Source organism: Miscanthus floridulus, chromosome 2 (assembly GCF_019320115.1).
Source record: "Miscanthus floridulus cultivar M001 chromosome 2, ASM1932011v1, whole genome shotgun sequence".
Classification (NCBI taxonomy): Eukaryota; Viridiplantae; Streptophyta; class Magnoliopsida; order Poales; family Poaceae; genus Miscanthus; species Miscanthus floridulus.
The window spans coordinates 8761056-8788262 of NC_089581.1; the positions used below are offsets into that span (position 1 = coordinate 8761056).

The 27207-nt window shown below is 46.9% G+C and overlaps 3 protein-coding genes across 3 annotated transcripts; 1 reads left to right on the plus strand and 2 right to left on the minus strand.

Moving 5' to 3' along the window:
- Positions 1–733: 733 nt before the first annotated feature.
- LOC136516380 (germin-like protein 3-7) lies at positions 734–1711 on the plus strand. Its single transcript, XM_066509766.1, has one exon. The coding sequence runs from the start codon at positions 840–842 to the stop codon at positions 1521–1523; it is 684 nt and encodes a 227-aa protein (XP_066365863.1). The 5' UTR covers positions 734–839; the 3' UTR covers positions 1524–1711.
- A 2404-nt stretch (positions 1712–4115) lies between these two features.
- Positions 4116–6849, minus strand: LOC136537854 (UDP-glycosyltransferase 91C1-like). The gene is made up of 2 exons (XM_066529828.1): positions 6192–6849; positions 4116–4855 (listed from the first exon to the last, which is right to left on the minus strand). The coding sequence occupies exons 1-2, from the start codon at positions 6847–6849 to the stop codon at positions 4116–4118; spliced, it is 1398 nt and encodes a 465-aa protein (XP_066385925.1).
- Positions 6850–13717: 6868 nt separating this feature from the next.
- On the minus strand, positions 13718–26815 carry LOC136516383 (homeobox-DDT domain protein RLT3-like). Its single transcript, XM_066509771.1, has 18 exons — positions 26584–26815; positions 25865–25955; positions 25383–25787; positions 24590–24642; positions 23529–23762; positions 23369–23431; positions 22764–22986; positions 22570–22670; positions 19274–19360; positions 19062–19193; positions 18006–18146; positions 17767–17889; positions 17198–17653; positions 16310–16675; positions 15566–16216; positions 15311–15415; positions 15002–15194; positions 13718–14267 (listed from the first exon to the last, which is right to left on the minus strand). Exons 1-18 carry the CDS (start codon positions 26596–26598, stop codon positions 14245–14247), a joined length of 3462 nt encoding a protein of 1153 aa, XP_066365868.1. The 5' UTR covers positions 26599–26815; the 3' UTR covers positions 13718–14244.
- Between the last annotated feature and the right edge of the window lie 392 nt (positions 26816–27207).

Below are 27207 nucleotides of genomic sequence, written 5' to 3' on the forward strand. Positions count from 1 at the left end.
ACGCGTCGGTATTCCTTTTCCTTCTGGTAGCTGTAGGCATGCTTTGGATGCCCGCGCTGCTTGGGCTTAGTCCCAGTCAGAGGCAGGGAAGCCAAAGCCCAATGGCCAAAGGTGTGCTGTGTGTAATGTGCTAGCTGCTGCGCGGCCGCCGACTGCCGCCGACTTTTACTGGTCTTTCACTCTGGTTGTTATGGAACGTAACCACGCGCTTGGGGTTGGTTCATCTGCCATAGGATGGGACATGGGAGACGAGACTTGTCAATTCTCATGCCTCTTTCATGGGTTCATGGCTGACCAGGTCACCACCAAACCACATAACTTGCACCTCATGCCGTATCCCGTCCGTCATCGCTGGCGATCGATGATTGCCGATAACCCGTCGTCATGGAGCACTCGGGGTCACGATCCGACGGCCAGGATCAACTGACCCGTTGCAACTTAACGGAACGCTACTACGCTAGGATCTGAAAGCACTGAACCTAGAGTATCTTGACGATCGCCAAGGCACCTACTACAAGTTGACAATGGCGACCATGACAGTGCAAGGAAATATCGTAGACGACTTGTGGACATCTCCCTCACAAAGTCACCCAGGACTCCACTGGGCAGCAGCAGCCTTTGAACCCTTCAACTCCTTGGACGTTTGTAATGTACGTCCTCTTCACGTACGCACTAACGCACCACACATACAATTGCTTCGCTTTATATAGCCATAGCATCATACCTCCAAAAACGCCAATCAAAGCTCTGCACGATCACCCACACGGCCACACACATCTGTACTAATACATCGATCGTGTCACCAGCAGAGCACGAGCACGGTGCTCCGATCCAGAGCCATGTCGAAGCCGTCGTCGTCGTCGCTCCTCCTCCTCCTGCTGCTGTCGGCGACGCTGGTCGCCACCACCTGCCGCGCCGACCCGGACCCAGTGCAGGACTTCTGCGTGGCCGCGGCGCCGGGCGATCACAACGCGTCGTACTCCACCACCTACCCGGGCTTCCCGTGCAAGCCGACGTCGTTGGTGGTGTCGGACGACTTCTTCTTCGCGGCGCACGCGAGCGGCGCGAGCACGGACAACCCAAATGGCGCGGGAGTGACGCCGGGCAACGTGGAGGCGTTCCCGGGGCTCAACACGCTGGGCCTGTCCATCAACCGCGTGGACCTGGCCCCCGGCGGCGTGAACCCGCTGCACACGCACCCGCGGTCCGCGGAGCTGGTACACGTGGAGGCCGGCGAGATGCTGGTCGGCTTCGTCAGCACGGAAGGGAAGTTCTACTCCAAGGTGGTTCGGGCCGGGGAGAGCTTCGTCATCCCGCGCGGGATGATGCACTTCCAGTACAACGTCGGCACCGGCGCCGCGCGCGCCATGACCGTCTTCAACAGCCAGCTGCCCGGCGTCGTGCTCGCCGCGCAGTCCCTGTTCGGGGCCGAGCCGGAGATCCCCGACGCCGTCCTGGCCAAGAGCTTCCAGGTGGACGCCGACACCATCAAGCTCCTCAAGTCCAAGTTCCGCAAAGGATGACCGGTTACATGGCCGGACCTGCTCGCTAGATTCTTCGTTGTTCCATACAATTTGTTTAGTACATAATGTTGTTTCGCATTATTAAATATACTTTGATTTGATCAATAATAAAGCTCATAAACACTGCATGGTTGAGCCACTAAGACAAGGTAAACGTATATAAGGCCTTAAATCCAGAGGTAAGGTTTTAGGGTGTCACATCGGGTGTTATGTGGGGGTGTTACATGAGTTGTTCGGATACTAATAAAAAACAAATTACAGAATCCGTCAGTAATCCGCGAGACGAATTTATTAAGCATAATTAATATGTCATTAGCACATGTGTACTATAGCACCACATTGTCAAATTATGAACTAATTAGGCTTAAAAGATTCGTCTCGTAAATTAGTCGTAAACTGTACAATTAGTTATTGTTTAGTCTATATTTAATACTCCATACATATATCATACATTTGATGAGATATGGAGTAAATTTTAGGAGGGCCTGGATTCTGTAAGGCGAAGAGACCATATCTGTAGACGACTACCTGTACGTTGAACCTCCGGACTCCAGTCTTTCTTGCCGGAGTCGCCGGCCGCACCGCTCGCCATTACCGCGCCCACTTCCCTGGACACGGCGGCGGCGGCCACGACCGCCTCTTCCATTCCATCGCGTCCACCTTCGCAGCCCTCCTGGTGTGATCGCCTCTCCTCTTCATCTCCGCTTGCTTCCCGCTCGGCAGGGGGGGGTCTGAAGCCGCAGCCCGACCCCCTCCTAGAGTCCTAGTGGCGTGCGCTTTGAGCCGGCTGACGACGAGCTCCTCGACGGCCATGGATTCCAAATCGCGCGCAGAGCACCACCTCGATGGCGCCAACGATCTGTCTAGCTAAACTCGGGAGACGCGTCGCGCGCGGAGGATCATTCTGACGAGATAGCAGCTCTCGCCCACCTCACCGCCGTGCGCGTGGATGCTAACGGCAAGAGCCATGATTCGCGCGCGCGACGACCAAGTTGTTGTCGAGCCTCCGGGTCCTTCACTATGATTTATGGCTTTATGTTCACCGCCACGAGGTCGCGTCGCGTGGGCCCCGGCCCCAAACCTCATGCATGGTCCAGAGCGCCTGTCACGCCTCCGTCGCCGTTGTTCTTTACACGCTGGCGGTTGGCCACATTGGAATGGAAATGGATAGTGGTAGGGCTATAGCGGTAGACGGCAGCCGATTGATCACACCGGGACTGTGGTGTCCGTGTGTATATTCTCGGTGCGGCGGCTCCACCATTTTGTGCTATCTGATTTTCGTTGCCAATGCGCGCTCATTGCTCTACAACCGTCCGCCGAGCTCGCTGCATCACTTGCCGTGAGCAGGCCAGCAAGAGCACCAAAGTCTGGGTGCCAGTCTGATCCGGCGGCCACTTCTCAGGAAGTGGAAGCATCGAGCTGGTGGACACCCGCTCTCCGATGAAGGCTGCCCAATGGACGTCTGGGTGCCAGTTTGCTCCGGTGGCCGCTTCTCAGAAAGTGGAAGCATCGCTGGTGGACACTCGCTCTCCGGCGAAGGCTGCCCAATGGACAACGGACTCGCCTCCGTTGTCGCCGGTGCAGGGGCTTTCACAAGTCATGCCGCCACAGGGGGGACAACACGACGTTGTGGATGCCGAGGCGCACCCAGAAAGCTCCAGCGCCATCCCACCAGTCGCGGACCCGGCCACCTCTCCCCAACCCAGCCCAGCACTGGTCGGGTCAACAACCCTAGGAGGTGCAACGATCGTGGCTGCGACGGACGCTGTCAACCACACTCCATCACCTCAGACGACCTCGGCCGAGCGCTTCACCAACCAAATGATAAAAGAAGAGGCAACTGCCACTCATGGAGCTGCTCAGAGATGATGCGGCCCACGGCGGACGTGCACCACCACGCGAAGCAAAAAAAGATAGCGGGCGCAGCGCATATCTCACATCCCGGCATCCAAGCGAGGTGAGTACCTTGTCATGAAGCGCCTAGGACTAACCAGCGGGATGCCGTCGTCGTCGACGTCGGCCAAGAAGGCGTACGAAAGAGATCTTCAACGGTGACCCCGCTCATATGCTGGCGTTGTGTGAGTTGTTCTCGGCGGACGGCGAGGTGGGCGCGCGCAAGCAGTGCCGCCACCGCTCGGCAGCCCCGGCATATGCCTCCTAGCCGGCGCCACAATTTGGGTTGTTCACTGTCCAATATAACAATATAGCTTATAGTACACTAGGGAGGGTCCGGGCGTGCATGTAAAACTTTATTGACCCCCTAGGGCGTCAGATAAGGCGTGTTGTATTGAACATTTTCTCTACCTTAATATAAAGACATGTAAACATTTTATGTGATCGAGAAAAAAAAAGATAAATAAATGGTTAAAGTGTAATTGGACTGGAGGGAGCAGTAAATAAAGCATAGTCGTCTTTGCGTTGCAGAGCTTATTTCCAACAGTAATTAGCTTACCGTTCGTGCAAAGCTTAATTATCTTGGATAGACACAGTCAGGAAGTGTAGTTACCCAGCCCTTGCCCCTTGTAGCGTGTAAGGTACCCTACAAGGTCGTCCATGTACTGATCCTGCCGTCGCGGATCGCTAAGAGCTTCCTTAAGCTTCATCGCGTTGCTGGCGAACACCTTGCCGTCCGGCGTCCTCCTCCAGCACGACACGTCGCACCGCCTCCACGACGCCGTCTCTGTCGAACGAGCCGTCGGTCTCGTCCCTCGCCACCTCCACGCCGACGCCGCGCTCCGCCATCGTCCGCGCGATGAGGCCCTGGTCGGCGACGAACGGGAGCATCACCAGCTGGTGCCCGAACACGAGGCCCTCGATGGTGGAGCCCCAGCCGCAGTGCGTCAGGAACGCGCCCACCGCGGCGTGCGCGAGCACACGCACCTGGGGCACCCACCCCGGCCACACAAGGCCGCGCCCCCGCGTCCGGTCCTCGAACCCGGCGGGCAGCAGCTCCCCCTCGTCGTCGTCGGTGAAGGGTGCGGACATGCCGGCCGGTTGGCGGAAAGCCCACAGGAAGCGGACGCCGGCGATTTCAAGGCCCAGCGCAAGCTCATGGAGGGTCTTGGCGGTCAGCGGCGCCTCGCTTCCCAGCGCGACGTCGATGACAGACTTGGGTGTCTGCTTGGCCAGCCATTGAAGGACCTCGGGACGTGCCCCTAACACTGATATGGAGTCGTCGTCGTCTTCGTCGTCGAGTACAGGCTGTAGCAAGACCCCGGCGGGGACGGCCGGCTGTTGGAAGAGATCGGTGAGGACGGCGAACACCCCGGGCACGTCGACCTCCTCGCAGCTGCGGTAGATGATGAGGCGGGTCCGCGGGTCACGGGTGCCATCTATGTTGGAACCGGTGGTGACCACCAAGTTCACGATCTTGGAGCTGAGCTGGCTTGCAGCCGGCCCGGCTCGTTACCACGAGCCTGTGCTCCCACATGTCCTAGATCCACCGGAGCTACAACATATAAGGCATTTGGCTTTTCCAACCCAAAAGACTAGTCTGATAGGTGAGGGTTCTCCCGCCTTATATATTGTGCTCCCTCACCATCGCTATACGATGTGGGACTAAACCCAACAATCTCCCCCTTAGTCACACATCGGGGTGCCCCCGCCATATGTGACGCTCGAGATTTTTTTATCGGATTTAGCTTTTCTGATCATGGGCTCCGATACCAATTGTTGGAATCGGTGGTGACCACCAAGTTCACGATCTTAGAGCTGAGCTGGCTTGCAGCCGGCCCGGCTCGTTACCACGAGCCTGTGCTCCCACAGGTCCCAGATTCACCCCAGATTCACCGGAGCTACAACATATAAGGCATTTGGCTTTCCCAACCCAAAAGACTAGCCTCATAGATGGGTGCTTCTTTTCCTTATACCGGAGCTACAACATATAAGGCATTTGGTTTTCCCAACCCAAAAGACTAGCCTCATAGGTGGGTGCTTCTTTTCCTTATATGTTGTGCTCCCCCACCATCGCTACACGATGTGGAACTAAACCCCAACAGTCTCCCCCTTAGTCACACATCAGGGTGCCCCCGCCATATGTGCCGCTCGAGATTTTTTTATCAGGTTTAGGTTTTTTTTTTGACCATGGGTACCGGCTCTGATACCAATTGTTGGAACCGGTGGTGACCACCGAGTTCACGATCTTGGAGCCAGCCCGGCTCGTTACGAGCCTGCGCTCCCACAGGTCCTAGGTCCACCGGAGCTGACAACATATAAGGCCTTTGGGCCTTACTCAACCCAAAAGACTAGTCTAATAGGTGGGGGTTCTCCCGCCTTATATGTTGTGCTCCCCCACCATCGCTACACGATGTGGGACTAAACCCCAACAATCTCCCCCTTAGTCACACATCGGGGTGCCCCCGCCATATGTGACGCTCGAGATTTTTTTATTGGGTTTAGCTTTTCTGACCATGGGTACCGGCTTTGATACCAATTGTTGGAACCGGTGGTGACCACCAAGTTCACGATCTTGGAGCTGAGCTGGCTTGCAGCCGGCCCGGCTCGTTATGAGCCTGCGCTCCCACAGGTCCCAGGTCCACCGGAGCTGACAACATATAAGGCCTTTGGGCCTTACTCAACCCAAAAGACTAGTCTAATAGGTGGGGGTTCTCCCGCCTTATATGTTGTGCTCCCCCACCATCGCTACACGATGTGGGACTAAACCCCAACAATCCATTGCCTGCCACAAGCGGTCGAAGTCGGACACCCTGGACGCGTTGGGTCGGAACGCGGTGAGGATCCAGTCAGCCTCGTGGCGGCGGTAGGTGATGGCGGGAGGGAACGACGGCAGCCACTTTGGCGGCACGGTGAAATCCGCCGACATCGTGCACGGGTGAGCGGCGTTCGCCGACCGCGGCCCCATAAACGCGATCCAGGCCGCCTGCACGATTAGGAACATGGCGCACGGCACCCCGTGCGCCTCGGCGATCGCGGGGAGCCAGTGGTGGCAGAAGTCCATGATGATCCAGTCGGGCCTCCTCCCACCGTCGGCGACGGTGTCCGCGAGAAACTCCGCGAACGGGGCGGAGAGGCCGTCGAGCGCCTTCTTGAGCAGCTCCTGCTTCTCCGGTGGCATGTCGGCCGTGGACACGGCGCCCTCGGGCAGGCCATCCACGACGGGCGCGGGCAGCGCCACGAGGCGCACGCGGAGCGACAGGTCCGCCGGCACGGGCGGCAGCCTGGCAACGTTCCTCGGCGTGGAGAGGAAGGTGACAGCATGACCCCTCGCCGCCAGGCACTTGGCGAGCTCCATGAACGGGATCATGTGGCCGAATGCCAGCCACGGGAACAGCACCACATTCAGCTTGCCGGCGGCTGCTGCTTCCATTTCATTGACGTGATCATGTTCTGTCCCGTCCAGCACGTGAATGACGATGTCCCCTAAACAATCATATATGTGCTATGAGCTACCATCCACATGATTGTGACATTATGCCTAATTGCTAAAAAATAATAGTATTCGGACCAAGGACGGAGAAGTTCTGACCCTCAGTCTTTCTAGCTTTTTTCCCTTAGTTCTTAAGGTCTCCTCAGTTTTGAGCCTTTGAGCTCGTGTAACTTTTGGTTGTATATATCTTTTATCTTAAAAAAAGTTAGAGCATTTGTTTTATTTTATAGGAGGAATGCGATAGACAAAAATCATGTACGCGCTTCACACGCGTCCACGCATGAGTGGACAGAAACAATGTCGATGAGGAAGAAGAACAATGCACCACAAGGTTAGGGTTTGGGGTGGAGCATGGGGTTTGGAGGGGATAAGATTATAAGAACAATGCACATTCAAATCCTAGTTACAACTTTTCTGAGCTTGTTCGTTTAATTTCCATACCGAGTGGATTGGAGGGGATTGAGGGGCAATTAAAGAATTGCACTCAAAATACCTTGCAACATGAAAGAGAGAAGTAGAGCACAAAATACAAGCGAGATGATTACATATCGGCGAATAGAGCACTACACTACATCGTTCACTGTACAAGCCACGCCGGGTCGCCGACAGGGGCATCTCTTGCAGTTGCAGCATGGCGAGTTGGCGACTGCTTCCCTCCGTGCAGCTCCGCGGCGACGCCAAGCGGGTCTTTGCTATGTGGCGGCTGAAACATGTGCTGGGCCAGCCGCCAGCCCATCATGGGGATCAACCCTGTCTGTGTCAGCCCTTGGCAGCGGCGGATCACCGCAACGTGAGCACGACAAAGGATTCGGCTAGAGAAACCCTGACGCCGACGAGGTTGCCCCTCAGCCTTGGCGTACTGTTACTTGTCTGATAAAAATGTCATCATTCTCTTACAGAGTCACGGGCACTTATGTGCCTTACAGGTTCTGGCTCGTGGGCCCACGTCGTCATACACAAATGGGAAGCATAACTGGACCAATACGTATTCTATTGCAGTAGACGCCTTCGACGCTCACTCCGTGGCAGCCGGTGCTCCCAGGCTGACACCTCCCCCGCCTTGACTTGCCACTTGCCCCCAAGCTGGCGCTGTAGGGAAGCATTTCTTGACGACGTAGTAATCCTCCCAGGTGGTGGTCGATTCTGGTAAGCCAACCCACTGGAGCTTCACTTGAGGGATGGCCGCATTGCCCTTCTTCACCATGCGATGCTCGACGATTGCCTTCGGTACAGTATCTGCAGCTTCAAGATCTGTCAAAACTAGTAGTGTATCATATACAGGTGTGTAATCTGGTGTGTATGGTTTCAACTATGATATATGGAAAACTGGGTGTATCTGAGTGTCTGGAGGTAGTTCCAGCTTGTATGCCACTTGACCAATCCTCTGTAGTACAGTGAAGGGTCCATAATATTTGTATGATAATTTTGGGTATGGTCTGTTGGGCACTGTGGATTGTGTATATGGTTGCAGCTTCAATAGCACTTTGTCACCAACAACAAACTGATGATCTCTCCTGTGCTTATCTGCCTGTACTTTGAATTTGTTATGTGCCCTTGCAAGATGTTTCCTGAGAGCCTGGATGTGTCGTTCTCTATGCTCAATCTATTCATTCACTAAAGTTGAGGCTGTCTAAGGGACATTAGGTGACAGACCTAGGTCAGGTTCATAACCATAGAGGACCTTGAATGGAGTAGATCCCAAGGAAGAGTGGAGGGATGTATTGTACCAAAGTTCAGCAAGTGACAACCATGATTTCCAGGTGTGAGGGGCGTCATGAACAGCACATCTGAGATACATTTCTAAACACTGGTTCACCCTTTCTGATTGACCATCTATTTGTGGATGGTAAGTAGTGCTGAATTTGAGGTTTACCTTGTATGCCTTGAAGAATTCTTTCCAAAATTGACTGACAAATATGGTATCTTTATCTATCACTATAGATTTAGGCATGCCATGCAATTTGACCACATTTTCCATGAATGTTTGAGCTATGGTGGCAGTTGTGTATGGATGTTTGATAGCTATAAAGTGGGCATATTTAGTCAATCTGTCGACTACCACTAGGATGACACTGTATCCTTCAGACTTTGGTAATCCTTCTATGAAATCCATAGTGATATCTTGCCATATACCTATAGGAATAGGGAGGGGTTGCAGGAGGCCCATGGGATGCTGAAGTGAGTGCTTGGCTTGCTGGCAAGTGTTGCATTGCTTGATGAAATTATCAACATCATTTTTCATTCCTTTCCAAGCAAAGTGCCTTTTGAGTCTGTGATAGGTTGCTGCTACCCCTGAGTGGCCCCCTAATGCACTGGAGTGGCAGACTGCAATGAGTTTAGTTTGAAGTGCTGAATTACTGTCAATCCAGACTTTGCCTTGAAACCAAATGATGTCCTTGTCTAAAGTGTATCCCTGGTGGTCAGGACTGGTTATAGCTAGAGTTCTGAGCATCTCCTATGCTTGAGAGTCAGTAACATAGGAGTTTTTGACTTCCTGGACCCAGGCAGGCTGAACTGTGGATACTGCTTGTAGTGCCATCAAATGACCTACCCTTGATAGGGCATCAGCTGCCATGTTCTCTTTGCCCTTCTTGTACTTGATTGTGAAATTGAGGCCCATCATCCTGGTCATAGCCTTTCTCTGCATGTCAGAGTGAAGGTTTTGTTGACTTAAGTAAGCTAAGGATCTATGATCAGTTTGTATATAGAATTCACCCCTTTCTAGGTAATGCCTCCACTTGTCTACTGCCATGATCAATGCTAGAAATTCTTTTTCATAAATGGACAGTCCTTTGTGTTTTTCTCCAAGTGCTTTACTCAAATAAGCAACAGGTTGCCCTTTTTGCATCAGTACTGCACCAATACCATCAGCACAAGCATCAGTTTCTACTGTAAAGGTCTCATTGAAATTTGGCAGAGCCAATACTGGTGTGTGAGTCATTGCTGTTTTCAGTGCCTCAAATGCTGCCTGAGCATGCTGGTTCCAAACAAATGTCTTGAGTCTGAGTATTTGTGTAAGAGGTTTGGACAGTCTGCCATAATCTTTGACAAATTTTCTGTAATATCCTGTGAGGCCTAAGAATGCCCTGAGTTCAGTCATTGTCTGTGGGACAGGCCATTTGAGCATATCAGTGATCTTGCTGGGATCAGTTGAGACTCCTTGGGCTCCTATAATATGCCCTAAATATTCAGACTGTCCTTGGCAAAAGTGCATTTGGATTCCTTGAGATACAACTGGTGCTTTCTCAAAGTTGCAAAGACTTGCTCAAGATGGTCCACATGAGCTTCCATGGAGGGACTGAAGATGAGGATGTCATCTAGGAAAACTAGAACAAATTTTCTCAAGAATGGTTTAAGGATTTCATTCATGATGCACTGAAATGTTGCTGGTGCATTTGTTAATCCAAAAGGCATAACTTTGAATTGGTAGTGCCCTTGATGGGTTTTAAATGCTGTTTTGAATTCATCCTCTGGCAGCATCCTGATCTGATGATAGCCAGCCTTCATATCCAGTTTAGTGAATACCTTGGCTCCTGTAAGCTCATCCAAGATTTCTTCAATGATTGGCATTGGGAATCTGTTTTTGATTGTCATGTCATTGAGTCTTCTGTAGTCGACACAGAATCTCCAAGTACCATCCTTTTTCTTAACTAGGAGAACAGGGGAAGCAAAAGGGCTATGACTTTGTGTAATCAGGCCAGCTTGTAATAGTTGCTGCACTTGGTTTTCAATCTCTGTCTTGTGTAGTGGAGAGTAATGATAGGGTTTGGCATTGATTGGTGTGGAGCCAGGCAGTAATGAGATGGCATGATCATAGGCCCTTCTAGGTGGGAGGCACTGTGGATCAGTGAAGATATCCTTGTACAATGCCAATAGGTGTTGTAAAGCCTCTAGGTGGGCTTGCTGTTTTGAGTGATGTGGTCAGCTTTGTGGGCCTCTTGATGAACCAAAGCAAAAGTCCATATGTCATTGCCTTTGGATGCATTGTACAGTTGAGTAGCTGACATCGATGACAACTGCAAGTCAGGTTCCCTGATGCCTTGCAGAGTGATAGACTTGCCTTGTTCAGCAAATTTCATTGTTTTGAGCTGCCAATCGAATTCCAGAGGGCTATGTGACTTGAGCCAGTCACACCCTAGTATAGCATCATATGGCTGCATATCCAAGACCACCATATCTGTTCTGAAGCTTTGTCCTTGACAATAGCATTGCAAATTGGGAACTAGCTGATTAGTAACTATGTTAGCACCATTTGGTAGTTGCACTTGCCTGGGTGCTATAGGGATGGTTTGTAGATTGGCCATCAAGACAAACTGAGAACTTATGAAGCTATGTGTACTGCCACTATCAACTAGGATCAATATTGTCTTATCTTTGACTGTAGTTTTGAGTTTGATGCAATTAGTCTTATCGCTTGTTGAAATTGCATTCAAGGATAGCTGACAAAATTCCTCATGCAGTGCATCTTCTGCTGCCAACTCATTGAGAACCTCCTTAGTGAGCTGTCTATCCAGATCATTGATTGCTAAAGCTGAGCTTGGGCTTGTTTCTTTTGGGGCAGATCTCTAAATGGCCAGGTACAAACTTCTCACCACAATGAAAGCATAAGCGATTTGTTCTTCTGTAATCTCTCAACTGTCTATCATTCCATAGGTTAGGAGTCTGTGCCTTGGCTTCTAGTTTGTTGTAGTGAGTTGCTCTGGCTTGATAGGGAGCTTTGGGGTATCTATTCTTCCCTCTGTCTAGTACCTTCTGCTGTACTTTGGCCAAGGTGGAAGCTTTGAGCACTGTAGTGGGCATTTGAGCCTCTACCATTCCCCCTGATTTCCTCTTTGAGCCCCTTGACATAATGTTGGGTGAAGAACATTTCATCATAACTTGCATTATGCATTGTGACTGCATACTGCAAAGACTGGAATTGAGTGGTATAGTCTTCCTACCAGTCCTATTTGTCTGTGCTCCAGTAACTCAGTCATAGATGACCTGAAGTCATCTGAGCCAAACTCCTGTTGAATTACATGGCAAAAATGTGTCCAGCTTTTAAAAGTGTTCTTCTGCTTGAATGCTTGGTACCAGCGTGCAGCATTCCCTTTGAGATGGACCCTAGCAGCTGTGATCCACATACCCTCAGGTATCTGATACAAGGTCAAAATAATCTCTGCAATTGTCTAGCCACACTTTGGAGTCAGTGCCATCAAAATCAGGGAAATCCATTTTAGGCATCACTTGCTTAGGCAGTCTGTGGTCTTTATATTTTCCTTCACCCTTGTGATCGTCTTGAGCAGAATAATAATGATCTGTTTTGACCTGCTGCCTTTGATTGTTCAGCTTTCTCTTTCTTTTGTTCACCAGCAAACACATTGTGAAAGGAGACATTGTCCTCAAAGTCTAATGCTGCACTTCCCTCTTCATCAAATGTTGGGCCTGCATCCTGGTGTTGTTTTGCAGTGACCTTTGCCTCCTGTTCCATCTGCCTGATAGTAATTCTCGCAATAGCTTCCCCATTATGCTGAATCTGCTTGAGCAATGTTATGCTTGTTCCTGGGCATATTCATCCATTGCTGCAGACCTTAGGTCCATCTGGGCTTCATTTGTTTCTGAGTGGTATGCATCTCATTAATTTGACTGAACATAACGTCGAGATTCTTTTGCAACTGCTCCCACCTGGAATTCTCTTCCTCAGATCTGTCGCGTCATAGCTTCAAGCAGGAGTCTTGTCTGTGGGGATGGAGACAGATCACTCTTCCTTCTCGGAGCCAGATGTGCCAGCAGCAGGTTTGGTGCAAGGACCTCCCCTGTTGCGCTGCTGCTACACTTCACCGCCGCCTGGGAAGTGAGGCAAGGCCGAGGGATTTTACACTGAGACAAGTGGAGTGCAAGCACAAGAACACCAGCCCAGCAACCCAAGCTCTTGGACGCTCCCTCTCCTTACACCACCGCACCAAAATCTCCCTGCGCGAATCCAGGAATTTTACACGCGAACAACTGTCGCGCAACCCTCGTCGACGGTCGATCTGTGCCAGAATGAGATAACAAGCGAGCGAATTTTGGTTGTGCTCACTTCGGTTCACGCCGCCGAACCCTCTTGTCGATGCAGAACCCCAGTCGAGCACCTGGCGGGCGTCCGATGTAGCTTGCGCCGCCGGTGTCGTCTTGCTGGTCTTTGAAGGTGGCGAAGCCGGTGCTGACGCGGTCGTGAGGATCCGCGACAAGCTGGAGTGGTGGTGGTGGTGGAGGAGGTGGTTTTGGTCGACGCGGTGCTGGATCCCGCGACGAGCCGATAACTGACGGCGAGGTTGAGCGAGCGCTCGCAGCCCCACACGCCGAGGATGAATGGCTCTGAATACCAACTGTCAGCCCTTGGCAGCGGCGGGTCACCGCAACGTGAGCACGACAAAGGATTCGGCCGGAGAAACCCTGACGCCGGTGAGGTTGCCCCTCAGCCTTGGCGTACTGTTACTTGTCTGATAAAAATGTCATCGTTCTCTTACAGAGTCGCGGGCACTTATGTGCCTTACAGGTTCTGGCTCGTGGGCCCACGTCGTCATACACAAATGGGAAGCATAACTGGACCAATACGTATTCTACTGCAGCAGACGCCTTCGACACTCACTCCGTTGCAGCCGGTGCTCCCAGGCTGACAGTCTGGTACTAGAGTCCTTTACATCCCCTCAAAAAAAAAACTAGAGTCCTTTACAAAACGAAACGAATAAGCAAGTGTGATGTGTCAACTACTCAACTGTCATGTGTATGAGTAAAACAGGGGGGCTAGGAACCAACCCAGGTTTACATGTTAACAAATTGCATCTGCATGTGTGGTGTCTCCAAGACTCCAACTGCCACTCTATTAGGAAAACAGGTTATACACCGTACAAATAGGGCGCACCCAATGTTGAAAGTTCACGGACGAGGAGCTACGTAGCATATACAGAGATAGAAGGAAAAAAAACTATAACCACCCCTTCGTTAAAACTAAGGAGGGCGCAGTTGGTGGTAGCAAGTCTCAACCAGCACCACCTACAGACAGCAGTCTGTTTCAGAAATGGCCTACACCCCAATTGTGTCGCTACAAGGAAAGCCAAAACTTTAACATATCCGGAGCAACGATTATTGACAAAACTGTTGTCTACTATATGACACAATGCTCCGGTGGGAGGAAACAATATATTCCATGATTTACAGCAAGTTGCGAGATCTTGTTCTCAAGCTCAAAGAGGACCCATGTTCTCTCCCCTAGATGAAAAACTTTCATCAAGAAAAAACTTGCAAATGACGCCAGAAAAAGAAGTCAGCTCGGGGTGCTTGAGCATCACGCAAAGGAATCCATCTTCCTAGCTACCTAGCACACGCCACCTGTCCTGCATCATAGAATCAACAAAATGTAAATTGATGAAATAACAAAGAAAAAGTGCAGGAACAGATAGAAACTACAAAGTAGAAATTTCAACTTATAATAACCAAAATTCTTGTTTGTAAGTGTTAGTGATAATACCGTGCAAGAACATATACAATGAAGCCTTGCCACAAAGTTGAATATCAATCACAAATATCTTTCAAGAAGTATGAATATTCCTATTTGATTGGCGCCTAACTTTGCCACAGCCAAGGTTTTAGGCAAAAAGTGGCGGCCACAAAAGGTGTGGCCAACAAAATGGGCACCACAGCTGTGAATTGCTTTAGTGACATGTAGGGCATAGGGCTAAGAAAGTTGTGGCGTGAACCAAACACACTAAGGCCCCGTTCGCTTCCTGGGGATTGGCCGCCGGGAAGAATTCCGGGCCGGATTCATTACTTAATTTATACTGAACTTTACACTTCAGGAATAATTCCTCGCGTCATACCGGCTAAACGAACAGAGCCTAAGGAAGTGCCTAACTTGTTGCTACAAACCAAACCAGCCCTTGCTTGACTATGAAACTCTGATAGTAATTGATAGAACACAATGAACCATAAATGCAGCTTCTAGACCTCAGTACATTGAAACTGTTATTTTTCCAAAGACAACATTGCAACAAAAATCAGATGCATCATCAGCTATGGGGAATAAGATGACTATGAACATTAGACATTGCGATTGTGAACAAAAACATACTTGCCATGGCTTTATCCAAATAAGGCGCAATGAGGGCATCCAATTGGACAACCCAAAGTGCAACTGCTGATGTTGTTTGTGGCATTGTCTGAAAGTAGACAATGATGTCATCCAGATATGTTCTAAATCTCGCAGAAGATGAACTTTTGTACAACCAATCAACATCCATTGCCCCAACAAAATCGACAAGAACCTGCAGCGGAATATAAGCATGGTAAGAGAAAAGGCAGTAGAAACTAAACATACTACTGCAATGGAAGGTTCAGGTATTAAAAAACAAAAATAAAGACCAGAAAATCTTTTACTGACCTGCAAAAGCTCTGGCAATGATGATGTTCGTCGCAGCCGCTTAACCCACAGCTTGTGAGCAGACTTCATCCAAGAACCAGTAAAAGCTGCCTCAGGCATAGATGCCTACATGTGACAGATTATAAGAAAATTAAATCCGACTAGAAACATGTGTTTCTCAATTTATTTGTATAAGTAGGTTATAATCCGATGTGTGGACAAATTGGTCCCGATTATGAAACTGCATAGGAGTTGCATGTGTTTTGAAATACTAACCTCAATAGCATGAATGGCTGCTTTAAGTGCCTGTAGCTGTGATGGCAGAAATTTATGATTTGGCACCTCATGTGAGAGCTCAGGTTCCCTGCACGTCGCCACATGTACAGCATATTTTTCTTCAAGATCAAAACCAACCTCGAAAGTTGAATGGCATATTCTGCAGTGCTTTTCATCTCTCCAATATAGATCATGACAACTTTCACAATGAACTAGTGACTCCTTAAATGACTTCTTGCCACTTTTAACAGCAGTAAGGATGGAGTAAAAAGAAGTCCAGATCCACTTATCAAATGCTTGCAACCGTTCCCACATAGATATTTTTTCATCACCTCTCCTCCCACTTTCAATTACTATGGCAGATGATGAATCCAAATTACTATCTTTGAGGCTTGTAGGAACAGAAGTGTTCTCAATGTCTGAAACAGGTGAAGCTCCATCTACACTACTTGTCTTGGGCGAAGCTCCATCTCCACTACTTGTCTGGGAGCAATATGAATCAGATGAGGCTGGAAGCCTGGCTGCCTTCCCTCCTTCCACATGTTTTTTCATGGCTTCAAAAAGGCAGGCTTGTCTCTTTTCCATGGATGTAAGGAGATGTGCTTCCCTAGTGCCCCTGCTATCGAGGACAGATAGCAAGGAAAGTAATTCCTGCAATGACCCCAAAAAAAGGATAAGGTAATTTTACAAAATTAACCTCAAATAAGAAAATTGATATCTGAGTAGAGTTGGCATGTGGACAACCTGTGGTGAATCGATCACCTCCCAGTGACCATCTTCTGAGGACTCAAAGTAGACCCTACGATGCCCTGGATCATCTTCCCTACAAGGACCAAGGAAGAGCCAATAGCTATTATACCTACGGTCTGATCCTAAGAGAACAACTTGTGGTTCATGAGCAGCGACAGGCAGAACGTTCCTTCCAGGGTCAGTGGTGTAATCCTGATTTTTTCGCCTTCCTGGTCGGCCTTGATGACAACAATCCAAACTTCCTGATCCATTTAAGGACTCATCGCTATACCGACAAAGGTTTTTTGTTGATTTCTTTATTTTCCCGCCTGATTGTGGTGGATGCACTCTTGGCACATTATGCAAGACTCTTTGTGGTTCCTAAAAGAAATGAAAAGTAATGGGATACGCTTCAGTTATTCAACACAATACAAGTGAGGAAAAAGATATTTTCAGGAAACAGTGATCAACCTACACTACACATAATAAGTACTACCTCCGCCCAGAAAAGAATGAAATTCTAGTTCTCCTTATTCAAACTACCTAAAGCTTGACCACATTTATCAATATTTATGATATCAAATAGTTATAATATTACAATATATTCAATGAAGAATCTAATGGTACTTATTCGGTATCATAAATATTGATACTTTTCTACATAAACTTGGTCAAACTTAGTATGTATTGACTATGTACTATGTTAGAATTGCATCCCTTTCTGGACAGAGGGAGAATAACGACACACTTATGGATCGGCTCTCTTGCAATAAAAAATAATCAAAGAGTAACAATCTTTCATGTATCTGATAGTCAAACTGGCAGTAAAGTTAAAGTAAAATTTCTTGAGAACAAAGATGGCACACTGCAAGTGAGAAGTGCTGAATAATTACTAAAGATTACCTCAAGTCTTGGAACAGAACCAGCACCAGAAACAACATCCATCAAAGCAACCAAACAATCCAACTTCTCATCAATGCTTAGATCTGAATACTCGCCTTCCATCAATGCCAGAAGCCATCTTTCACCTGAATAACTTTCATCAATTTCACTACATTTATTTGGACTTTCATGTGCATTTTTCTCCTTCCTTCGAGCAAGTCTACTTTCATTCTCAGGAAATTTGAACTTTTGTGAACTATCAGATCCATCATCACTTCTGCTAGCATCCTCCTCATCATCAACACTTCCAGAATCATCACTATCTAATATAGAATCTTCTTCCCCTTTAATTTTGGGGTCAACACGGAGACGATATGCAGAAGGTGCAATCTTCTCAAATAATGTGATGTCACTGGAGAGAGCTAAAGAGATCAACTGCTCTAGTTCTAATGGGCTTGAAACATTAAGATCAATAATCTGAAAAGATAAAAATCAGGGAAATGTTACAGACAAATTCAGTTAAAAAACAGAGGGAAAATCAGTTGTTACCAATATCAGCAATTTATTTCCAATACTAACAAGATAAATACCTCAGATGATTTGGCTAGTACTGAAACCTTTAACCCACAACTTCCTGCCTTAGACAACAGTGCAAACAATTCTCCTTTCAGTGTGCGGGGACGTAAACCATATTTAACCATTTGGTTTTTCTCCTGGAAGAAGGTACCAAAAGAATTTTACTACTAAAGATACTTGGATCACTAGCAGATTTGCAGAGTAGCAACATGGATCGATTTAAAACTTTAGAATGCTGAGCTACCCATAATACCTTGTTAAAGAATTCCTGATTCAGCAAATGCTGTTTTGGCCCATAGCCTGAAGCAACAAGGACTTGACGAAGTATTTCAACCCAAGTAAGAGCATTAAGCGACCTGATCCAAACATTGGCATCGAATTCTTGTTCTCTAACCTGGAAAAAAACATCTTCAGAAGAAAAAAAAATGCTTCGTCGAAGCACATTGATTTTGGAAGACAAAAAATTACACATCAACACATAGTATTGTAGAACAATTTTTGAACTGTTCCATTATTTGCATATGCTTTATGAAAAGCAAGTGTTTTCCATAGCTGCAAGCTTTGCAGGTCTGCATCCATGAACTTTTGCAATTACCATTTTATCGTTTATCTGATCAAAGAACCAACTCCGGTGCAACCCCGAAATAAATAGTCAAGCTACCTCGTTCCACCAAACAAAAAAAGGCAATTTATAAATATGAAGGTACTCCAAAGTGTTCAGACATTAGTCAGCATTCTGTCTGATGAACGACTTCATAGTGTTAGATGAAACTGCGATGCTACAAACATTAGTAAAGTGACTATACTTACATACTATTGTTTGATGTGCTTCTTGAACAATACCTTTAGTAAATTACAACAAACAACTCTACAGTACAAGCTAGTACAACTAGGTAACAAAATTGCTCCTATAAAAAAAACTCGACCTGCGGGGGGTTATGACGGCCCCCGGGTTTTCCGTTAAGAAGAAGATCTTCTCACACAGATCGAGAAAACCCCCGAACCCCCGCCCCCATCCTGACGCAGGAGGTGCCATAACCCTGTGAGAACCGGGCCAGAGCCTTCCACTGCGCTTTGGCACATGGGGACGGGCGAGGGGATTTTTTTAACCTCAGCCTGAAATCCGCTCCCACGGGGAGTCGAACCCAGGACCTGAGGAGTGCCGCTGGGTCACCTAACCGTTTGAGCTAGGCGCCCTTTGGCCAAAATTGCTCCTATAATTACCAGATGTAATCTTATTGCCCCTTCAGGGAAATGATTAGCTCAACTATTGAAATAAACTATAGATAATAAACACTTTGAAACTCACAAAGTTCAGGAAACTGAGAAATCTGCAGTCTTTAGAAGATCGTGGAACAAATACACCATCACTTCCCATTTCAGCCTTTAACAACAGTAGCTTGAGAAGACCAACATGTACTTCCCCCAACAGCAAGGAGTCCTGGAAATCACATTTGGATTATGGGAAAGTAAAACAAGAAAACGTCCTAATTCTAAAGAAAACTGATCAAAATTTTGAACCTTGTCATGGAATGCTTGCACAAACTCATCAAATGTGAAGGGGTGGACATCAGTACTGCCAAAATGAGTGTATACAAACCGGATAACCTGTCAGGATTAATTCTCCAATCAATATATGTGTACCGATCATTAGATAACAAAATGAGGTAGAGGAAAATCAACTAAGCATATGGCCCATATAAAATGTAACTGTTCTGAACATCCAAGTGAGGTCACAAGGGACATACAAGGGGACATCCCTTGGTGTATGCTTTTCGCGGACGATGTAGTGCTAGTTGATGAAAGCCGGACAGGAGTAAATCAAAAACTAGAGTTATGGGGGGAGACTTTGGAGTCCAAAGGTTTTAGACTCAGTAGAACTAAAACTGAGTATATGAGATGTGACTTCGGCACTACTACTCGGGAGGAGGAAGATATTAGTTTGGAAGATCAAGTAGTGCCTACGAAGAATAACTTTCGATATTTAGGATCAATGCTACTGAGAGACGGGGATATTGATGAAGATGTTAGCCATAGAATCAAAGCAGGGTGGATGAAGTGGCGCCAAGCATCTGGTGTCCTATGTGACAAAAGGGTACCACAGAAGCTAAAAGGCAAGTTTTATAGGACGGCGATTAGACCTGCTATGTTGTATGGTGCAGAATGTTGGCCTACGAAAAGACGACATGTTCGTAGAAATGTGTATGTTGCGTTGGATTTGCGGTTATACAAGAAGGGATCAAGTTCGGAACGATGATATACGTGATAGATTAGGGGTAGCACCAATTGAAGAAAAGCTTGTCCAACACCGGTTGAGATGGTTTGGACATGTCCAACGGAGACCTCCAGAGACACCGGTGCGTAGTGGAATCCTAAGCCAGGATAGTAACGTGAAGAGAGGCAAAGGAAGACCGAAGTTGACTTGGGTAGAGGCAATAAAAGGAGACTTGAAAGGATGGAATATACCCAAAGACTTAGCCTTAGATAGGAGTGCTTGGAAAACAGCTATTCATGTGCCTGAACCTTGATTGCTTCTGCTGGGTTTCAACTCTAGCCTACCCCAACTTGTTTGGGACTTAAAGGCTTTGTTGTTGTTGTTGTTATGAACATCCAAGGCGCTTAAATAAGTTACGGTGTTTAATGGCGAATTTCCCAACTCTTGTGGCTGCTACATTGATTATCTTACAACCTTCAATGATTCTTGGGCTAAGTGCCCATCTTCTCAGTAAGGTTTAAAGTGGTATCGAGCTGATGTACATTGCTAGGACTAGGTCACACGTGAATATGCTTCCGACAGCACAAAAATCTGTACATGAGTCTACTGAAGTGCAAAGATTCATCTAGTATGCAAGGCCCAGTGGCATCAACCCGTGCATATCACTGCAGGAAACAACTGAATTCATTTCTTAGCAAGTTAATCGGTTAAATAACGAATATCTCACGGTGCAACTGGTCAGCACAACACGCCATAGAAGCGGTTGGCTGAGCCAGCCCGGGTTCGAGTCACGGCACCAACTTCTTAAGATGAAAATCAGGGGGACATCTCTCCCCCTGGTCAAATCTAATAACGAATATCATTATTACTTGATGACAGAAGATAACTTCTTCCTACTTGCATGGGAATTCTTGAAGAATTTGCTGATTAAAATTTGGCCATAGAGAGGATGACCAATAGCCAAAAACTTTGTATGATAAGCCAGTGAAATAATGAGGGAGATGGTCCAAGAGGTTCTTTTACTGCAGTGTATTAATAAAAATGAATAAATGGGAACTAAAACTTATACGAATGCTGGAACGGCGCAAGGAAAAAAGGCTAGTTCACAGAAGAGAAACTATACAGGAGAAACAAAGAGAAGAGAGATGGTCTGAGAGTTTCTTTTGTCCTATGTGATTGCAACAAAAAAGCTAAATGTTGAAGCCTGTCTTCCAGTTCTTGAAATTTGGTTGTTTTCCTTAGAAATATAAAAATATACGTATATCAGTTCCTCTGTTTCCAGATTTGCCAAGCTACCACTATGAGGATTTACATGAAGAAGATGTAGTGACATTCTTTCCTATGACTCATACTGAAGAACTGCAAACCAGTGTCCCATATTATACCTAAGTAATTCTAACATATGATTCAGAAGCTGCACCCAATGCTGCTGCATGGAGCCATTCTTCACAAAAGAGGGAAGAGTCTAAGGAATTTTTGTTGCATTGCATGCCATTCTATATGCCAGTCCAGATTAAACAGTTGTTCCATTTCCTATTGAGCAGGAAAAAAAGGCCCTCTGAATAAGTTGAATTATAACATTACATCCCACCAGCACAAGCCAAGCAAGTGAAAATTATCCATTTGTGTTGTAGGTGTTCCAGATGAGGTGCACCCAGGGTAAATCCTTCATTCCTTCTTGCTGTCAACTTCATCCAGATGCTTGAAGAGGAGACCTGAAGAGCGCCATGGCACATTAGGGCACATGCCATGGAGCAGCCCAGGCCATGCTAAGGCTAGTGCACTGTTCATTCACGCAGCGGCGGATCCAGGAAAAATTTTAGGGGGGGATGAACAACACATACCTCCGACTGCTGCTCGATCTTAAGTCTCAGCCCCACCTACACTATAGAACTTTGCCTAAAAATTCATGGGGGCTCTAGGGGCTCCACTGCTCCGGTATGGGTAGGGGGGCTCGAGCCCCCCCCCCCCCCCCCCCCCCCCCCCGCCCCACCGTTGGATCCGCCCCTGCATTCACGTCTACTGTTCGTGCAAACAGTAACAACGTGGTAGTGTTTGTGGTGCCTCTAGGATATGCTTTGCTGTCTAGAGATAAGATGGTATGCTTTGCTGTCTAGAGATAAGATTATATTAGATTGAGTTGTTTCTAGAGACTGATTTCTTAAGGGTCAAGTTGCTCCATGGGGAAAAGAGTGTTTCGGCTAACTTCTCTCTATCCTTGACTTCCCAGAACTACTACTTGAAACTTGAAAGCTACTAAAACCATGTATAGCATGTGTTTCATCTCTAGGTATTGATGTTCCAAAGTAAACTAAATGGAATTACCATAATAATGAAGAAGTCGCATCTCAGTATCTAAAAGAGTAAAAGCATTCCAACTTCCTGGATTAACACATGCAATCGCGATGGATGGTTACTGGAAGCCAGCACAATGTGCCTACTTTTATTGAGAAAATGTGCTACCTTATTCACAAAAGAAAACTGGATGGAAATGCTAATATTAAGTGTTTCTTATGCAAGATCAGCTGATCAGGTCTGTGAAGAAGATGATGATGATGATGACAAAAAATAATAAAGAAAAGTAGTAGTTTATTCATATGACCTGAAAAAGCTTTTTCACCATTTCAGGCGACGACTCCCAAGGTTTTGTAGAGAATAGCTTTTTCATCTTCAAACTTTGTGGAGGAAACTTGGCAAGTAAATCTGCAAGATAAATGAGTTAATACTTTATAAATAATTATTTTCTACAGAAGGTGAGTACATACAGGGATGACTTATTGAGACGGATATGCAAACCTTTACAAAGGGGGCAGTCATGTCTACCACTTGAAGACAGGTGAGCTGAACATCTTAATGGATTGGGACCTGCTTGTAATTCACTGAGCTCAAGCTCCTCATCATCCACTAAAGTCACTAGTTCAGTCTGTAGTTCTGAAGATTCTGATTTATCAACTGAAAGATGGCAATCCATTGGAGGATACACCTTTGGACCAGTAACTCTCTTACACTTACACGGCACCTATACAGAGGAAATCATCAGCATTGTTCAACAAAGTAGAAATTCATAATTCACTCATATGACCCAGAAGAAGGGCAGGCCTGGTGCAGTGGTGAGAGCTGTCTCACTGAGTCACCAGGTCGCAGGTTCGAAGCAGCCTCTCCGCAGATTTTGCGGGGGGAAGGCTTGCCTCGGTTTTTCCCTTCCCCAGACCCCACTCATGTGGGAGCCTCCGGCACTGGGTCTGCCCTTTTTTTACTCATATGACCCAGAAAGTAAACTGCCAAAATTGAAAGGTTTTGTTTTTCCTCCAAATGACCAACTTAGCAAATGTGCTAATGCTACTGTAGTCTGTAGAAGCTTTCTGTTTTTTCTTAGTCCTCGCGGAAAGCAAGAAAAATACCTTTTTTCTATTAGCTAGAACTTTACTCCTTTTGACTATCTTTTTCCGTGTCATACCTTGATTCTGCACATAGGTAGGAACCATAAAAGATTTGTGAATGGCTAATTCTGTAATGACAATATAATGTTCACCAAATAACATCAAATAAATGAGACTTTACTTGAGTCTTCCTTCCATTATCACGATCTTCTAATCCATCAAAATCATCAAACGGTCTAAGGGACCTCAAACAACCAGTTTCATCAATGAAATTTGGGCCGCTTTGGCATTTCACGTTATGAGAATACATGGCATGCCACACTGTCATGAGACCTTTGCCAATTCCATGTTTCCGCACAGGAGCGGTATCCTCATACACATCAGATCTCTGGTCAGTAGTAGTAGACTCCATGATCTGCAGTTGAACAATTTGATAACATATATGGTGCAATGTCAGAAAGCTCAACATGGAAAATAATATGAACTGATATTTTTAGTTTATGGGACACAATAAAGAACTTCTGAGGAAAATAACAATGGACTAGAAAGATAAAATATGAAATGGTACTGGAGGTTATTTCAGCTCACATTGACATGTATGAAAATTTCAATCAGCGTTTTTTTTTATCCGCAGTTGATGGTAAAGAAAAATAATTTCAAGAAAGGGCATAGTGGAGCCTAATCTTACATCTGACCATAAAATGGTGTAAGCAGGGCCCTCAAAGACATTTCCAAATATATCTGAACAAATGATGTAGCCACTATGGTAGGGACCGTGGATACTTTATGGCAGACTGGCAGTACAAATTTGGGTGTTATTAGGGACCGATCCACAGAACAAATAGGATAACCTATTGAACTTGAGCAAACTGTGCCAATACTTGTTTCATTGGTTATGCTATGCTGTTGCCTATCTAGCCATATGGCTTTCTGAGCGCGCTGCGCCTTGATTTTGGAACTTAAACTGTGGATGCTTTAAATCTATAAAGCAGGGGAAACCTTTTATTAAAAAAAAAATTGTTTCATTGGTAAGAACTTGCATTTATGATAACCAAAAAAACTTGCAAACACAGGTATGGTATTGCAAAGAAACAAAAAATATATCAAACTGAACACCCGTTCATCTGGATAAAGAATATCATATCCTTGCATGACACAAGTAGCATAGTGGAAGTTTAATAAAAAATATGCCAATGAAATAAAACATGAGTAAGCAGTCTAAATGTTATTGAATTATGGTACCTTTCTCTTCTTCACAGTTCTTTGTTTCTCAGAGGAATGATGGCATGTAGTGTCTGCAAAATATATGTAAGAAAATGAGCATTTTTATCAGTTGCACGCAGCACCATTAGTATATATCAACTGCATCTACAAGAAAATGATGCAACTTGTATATGAAAGATTGGGACCATGTTAGCAACAGTACTGTTAGAAAACATTAAATGAAAAATCAGAAATACATGTTTGGTTGTAGCCAACAATTTGTTTGCAAAGCATTAGGGAAGGTTTGGCAAAGAAATGAATCTAGACAGGTGAGGAGAAGATGTGAACAGACACATTTGTGCCAGCCTGCCAGGAAATCAAACACTGGCAAACACTTGTCCAAGGGACTCTTGTACTTGAGATTTGGCATTGTAGTGTTTGTCAATCAACCAACCAAACAGATCTGTTTATACCAAGTTAACAGAAAACTATACTAAAGTTCTACACCAGAAAACAAGTAAATGTAATTGTTCAGCACTGGTGAACAGTGACAAACAAAATCAAGCAAATGCATAATATGACTTCAGACACAATAGCAGAATGAGTAAATGAATGACTCAACAAAAATGTAGGGAGAATCAATAGCCTGCCAACAACATTTCGCAGCCTAAAGTGAACAGTATACCAATTGAAGTGGGCATGAGAACATAAATGAAGAAGAATAAGAAACAAACGTAGCTGCTAGTGGAACCGGTCACATATTCACCCATTGGGGGAGCAAATCAAAGATTTAGAAATAAGATTCAATAACCTACAATTGTTACTAGTGTACCTCTGTTACAGCCATGTGCACTTTGGGGGAGGGGGTCGAATTCACTACCAAGGGGTGGACCATCCTTGCGGAAAACTTTGCTCAGGATATAATCCTTGGGGAACAGAACTTGTGATATAATTTTACTTCCCTCTCCTGCAGTGCTCATACCCCAAGTGTCCAACTCCGATTGTGAACGTGAAATACCATAGATGGGAGCTTGGTTACAAGAGGAAGAACTGCTGCTGGATCTAGGTCCAGTGGACCGTGCTCTAAATTGCCTTTCCATCTGAGCCCCAATGACTCCCATCTCCCTCCTCCTGTCTTTTCTCCTCCGCTCTTTGAACCATATACGGACCTGACTGTAAGTCAAACAAACACAGGTTGCATACTCTCCCATTTCCTCTGGCTTTGGATACTGTACATCTGGATAAAAAGATATATCAGCAACAATGAAATGTATAACAAAGATAAAGGACTTCCAAGCATTAGCTTATAATTACCAGAGTAAAACTTCTCCAGCATCTGGATTTGCTGGGGAGATTTTTTTGCCCCTGCATTATCCCTTTTTGCTCCATGGCCATGGGTTACCATCTGAACAACGCCAAAATTATGCACAAGGTAAGCAAAGCTACCCAGAACCCCAACTCCAGCGCATAATAACTCTGTAACTCAGTGTTAAGAGCTAAAATTCTAAGAACACTGCCAATACAAAATGGTTGGAACTGCTCAGCAAATACTACTACATGTTTTAGAACAAACACTGCCAACAAATATATGACCGCACACAAATTGCTTCATTTGACACAAACACCCCCGCACACTAATTGCTTCATTTGACACAAACAGATAAGACCAATTCGAGCACAAAACACCCCCGTAAAATGCACTGACCAATTCGAGCACAAAACACCCCCGCAAAATGCACTGTAAAAGAAGGCGGCGGCGAACAGGAAGCATGGTCATCACTGCGAAAACCCAAAATCATGATCCTAAAACCCCACGCGCTCAGGACCTCACAACCCAACCGCAAATAAGAGCTCGCCAATCAACCAATTAAACCCAAAACTGAACGCCTCAGCCCTCAGTCGTCACACGGTCACACCACATCCCGTACGCTGATCACGCCCCCACATAGCTCCGCGCCCTCGAACCAAACTGAATCCCGCAGGAACCAGTCCACTCGCTGACGGGCCAGCTGATGGATCAGAGAAGCACGTACCTGGGCGCGAGGCATGGCGGCGGCGGGTGTTTTCAGCAGACGGGCACCATGGGCGTTGCCGCGTTGGCGTTGGTGAGCACGGGGGCGGAGGAGGAAGCGAGCGGGAGGGGAGCGGGGGCGGCAGCGAGCGTGTGATGGCAAGCTGGTCGGCGAATTAGCGGGCGGCTGTGTTACGGCGGAGATGGGCGGAGGGGCCAAAACCCTACCAACGAGTGGCCATTTCTGCTGTTCGTGACTGAGCTGCACTTTTTCGGGCCTAAACCCTCGGAGACGATGATAGTTTGGGAGAGATTTTTTGGCACTGTTTCGGCTGGTGTCGACGTAGCCACGTTGCGCGCAGCCTGGCAGCTGCAGTGCACAGGCCGATGGGCCGGCGGCTGGGGCGCTGGGCGAGCAGCGAGCGGAGTTGGCTGAGCAAGCGCGGAGCAGAGGAGGCTAGGCGAGCTAGACCCGAGCAAATTAGGCCCAGCCCTAGCCCGCTGGGTTTTGGGCCACCCACGGACCTTAGTGGAAAGGGCCTGGGCCCAGATCTCGCTGTCTAGAAAATCTTTGTCGACAAAAGATGTTCAGCAGTCATCCGAAGGGTATCCCACGAAGATAGATTGATCGGTGGAGGTGCGCGTG

Excerpts from the sequence above, each read along its gene's own strand:
- LOC136516380 (XM_066509766.1), top strand. The coding sequence starts at position 840 with ATGTCGAAGCCGTCGTCGTCGTCGCTCCTCCTCCTCCTGCTGCTGTCG.
- LOC136537854 (XM_066529828.1), bottom strand. The coding sequence starts at position 6,849 with ATGGAAGCAGCAGCCGCCGGCAAGCTGAATGTGGTGCTGTTCCCGTGG. Across the intron at positions 4,856-6,191 it reads CTTGTGGCAGGCAATGGATT|ATGGCACCCGTGACCCGCGG; the intron begins GTTGGGGTTTAG and ends GTTCCAACATAG.
- LOC136516383 (XM_066509771.1), bottom strand. Across the intron at positions 22,671-22,763 it reads TGACTGCCCCCTTTGTAAAG|ATTTACTTGCCAAGTTTCCT; the intron begins GTTTGCATATCC and ends TTTATCTTGCAG. Across the intron at positions 15,416-15,565 it reads CAGCCATTCATGCTATTGAG|GCATCTATGCCTGAGGCAGC; the intron begins GTTAGTATTTCA and ends TGTCACATGTAG.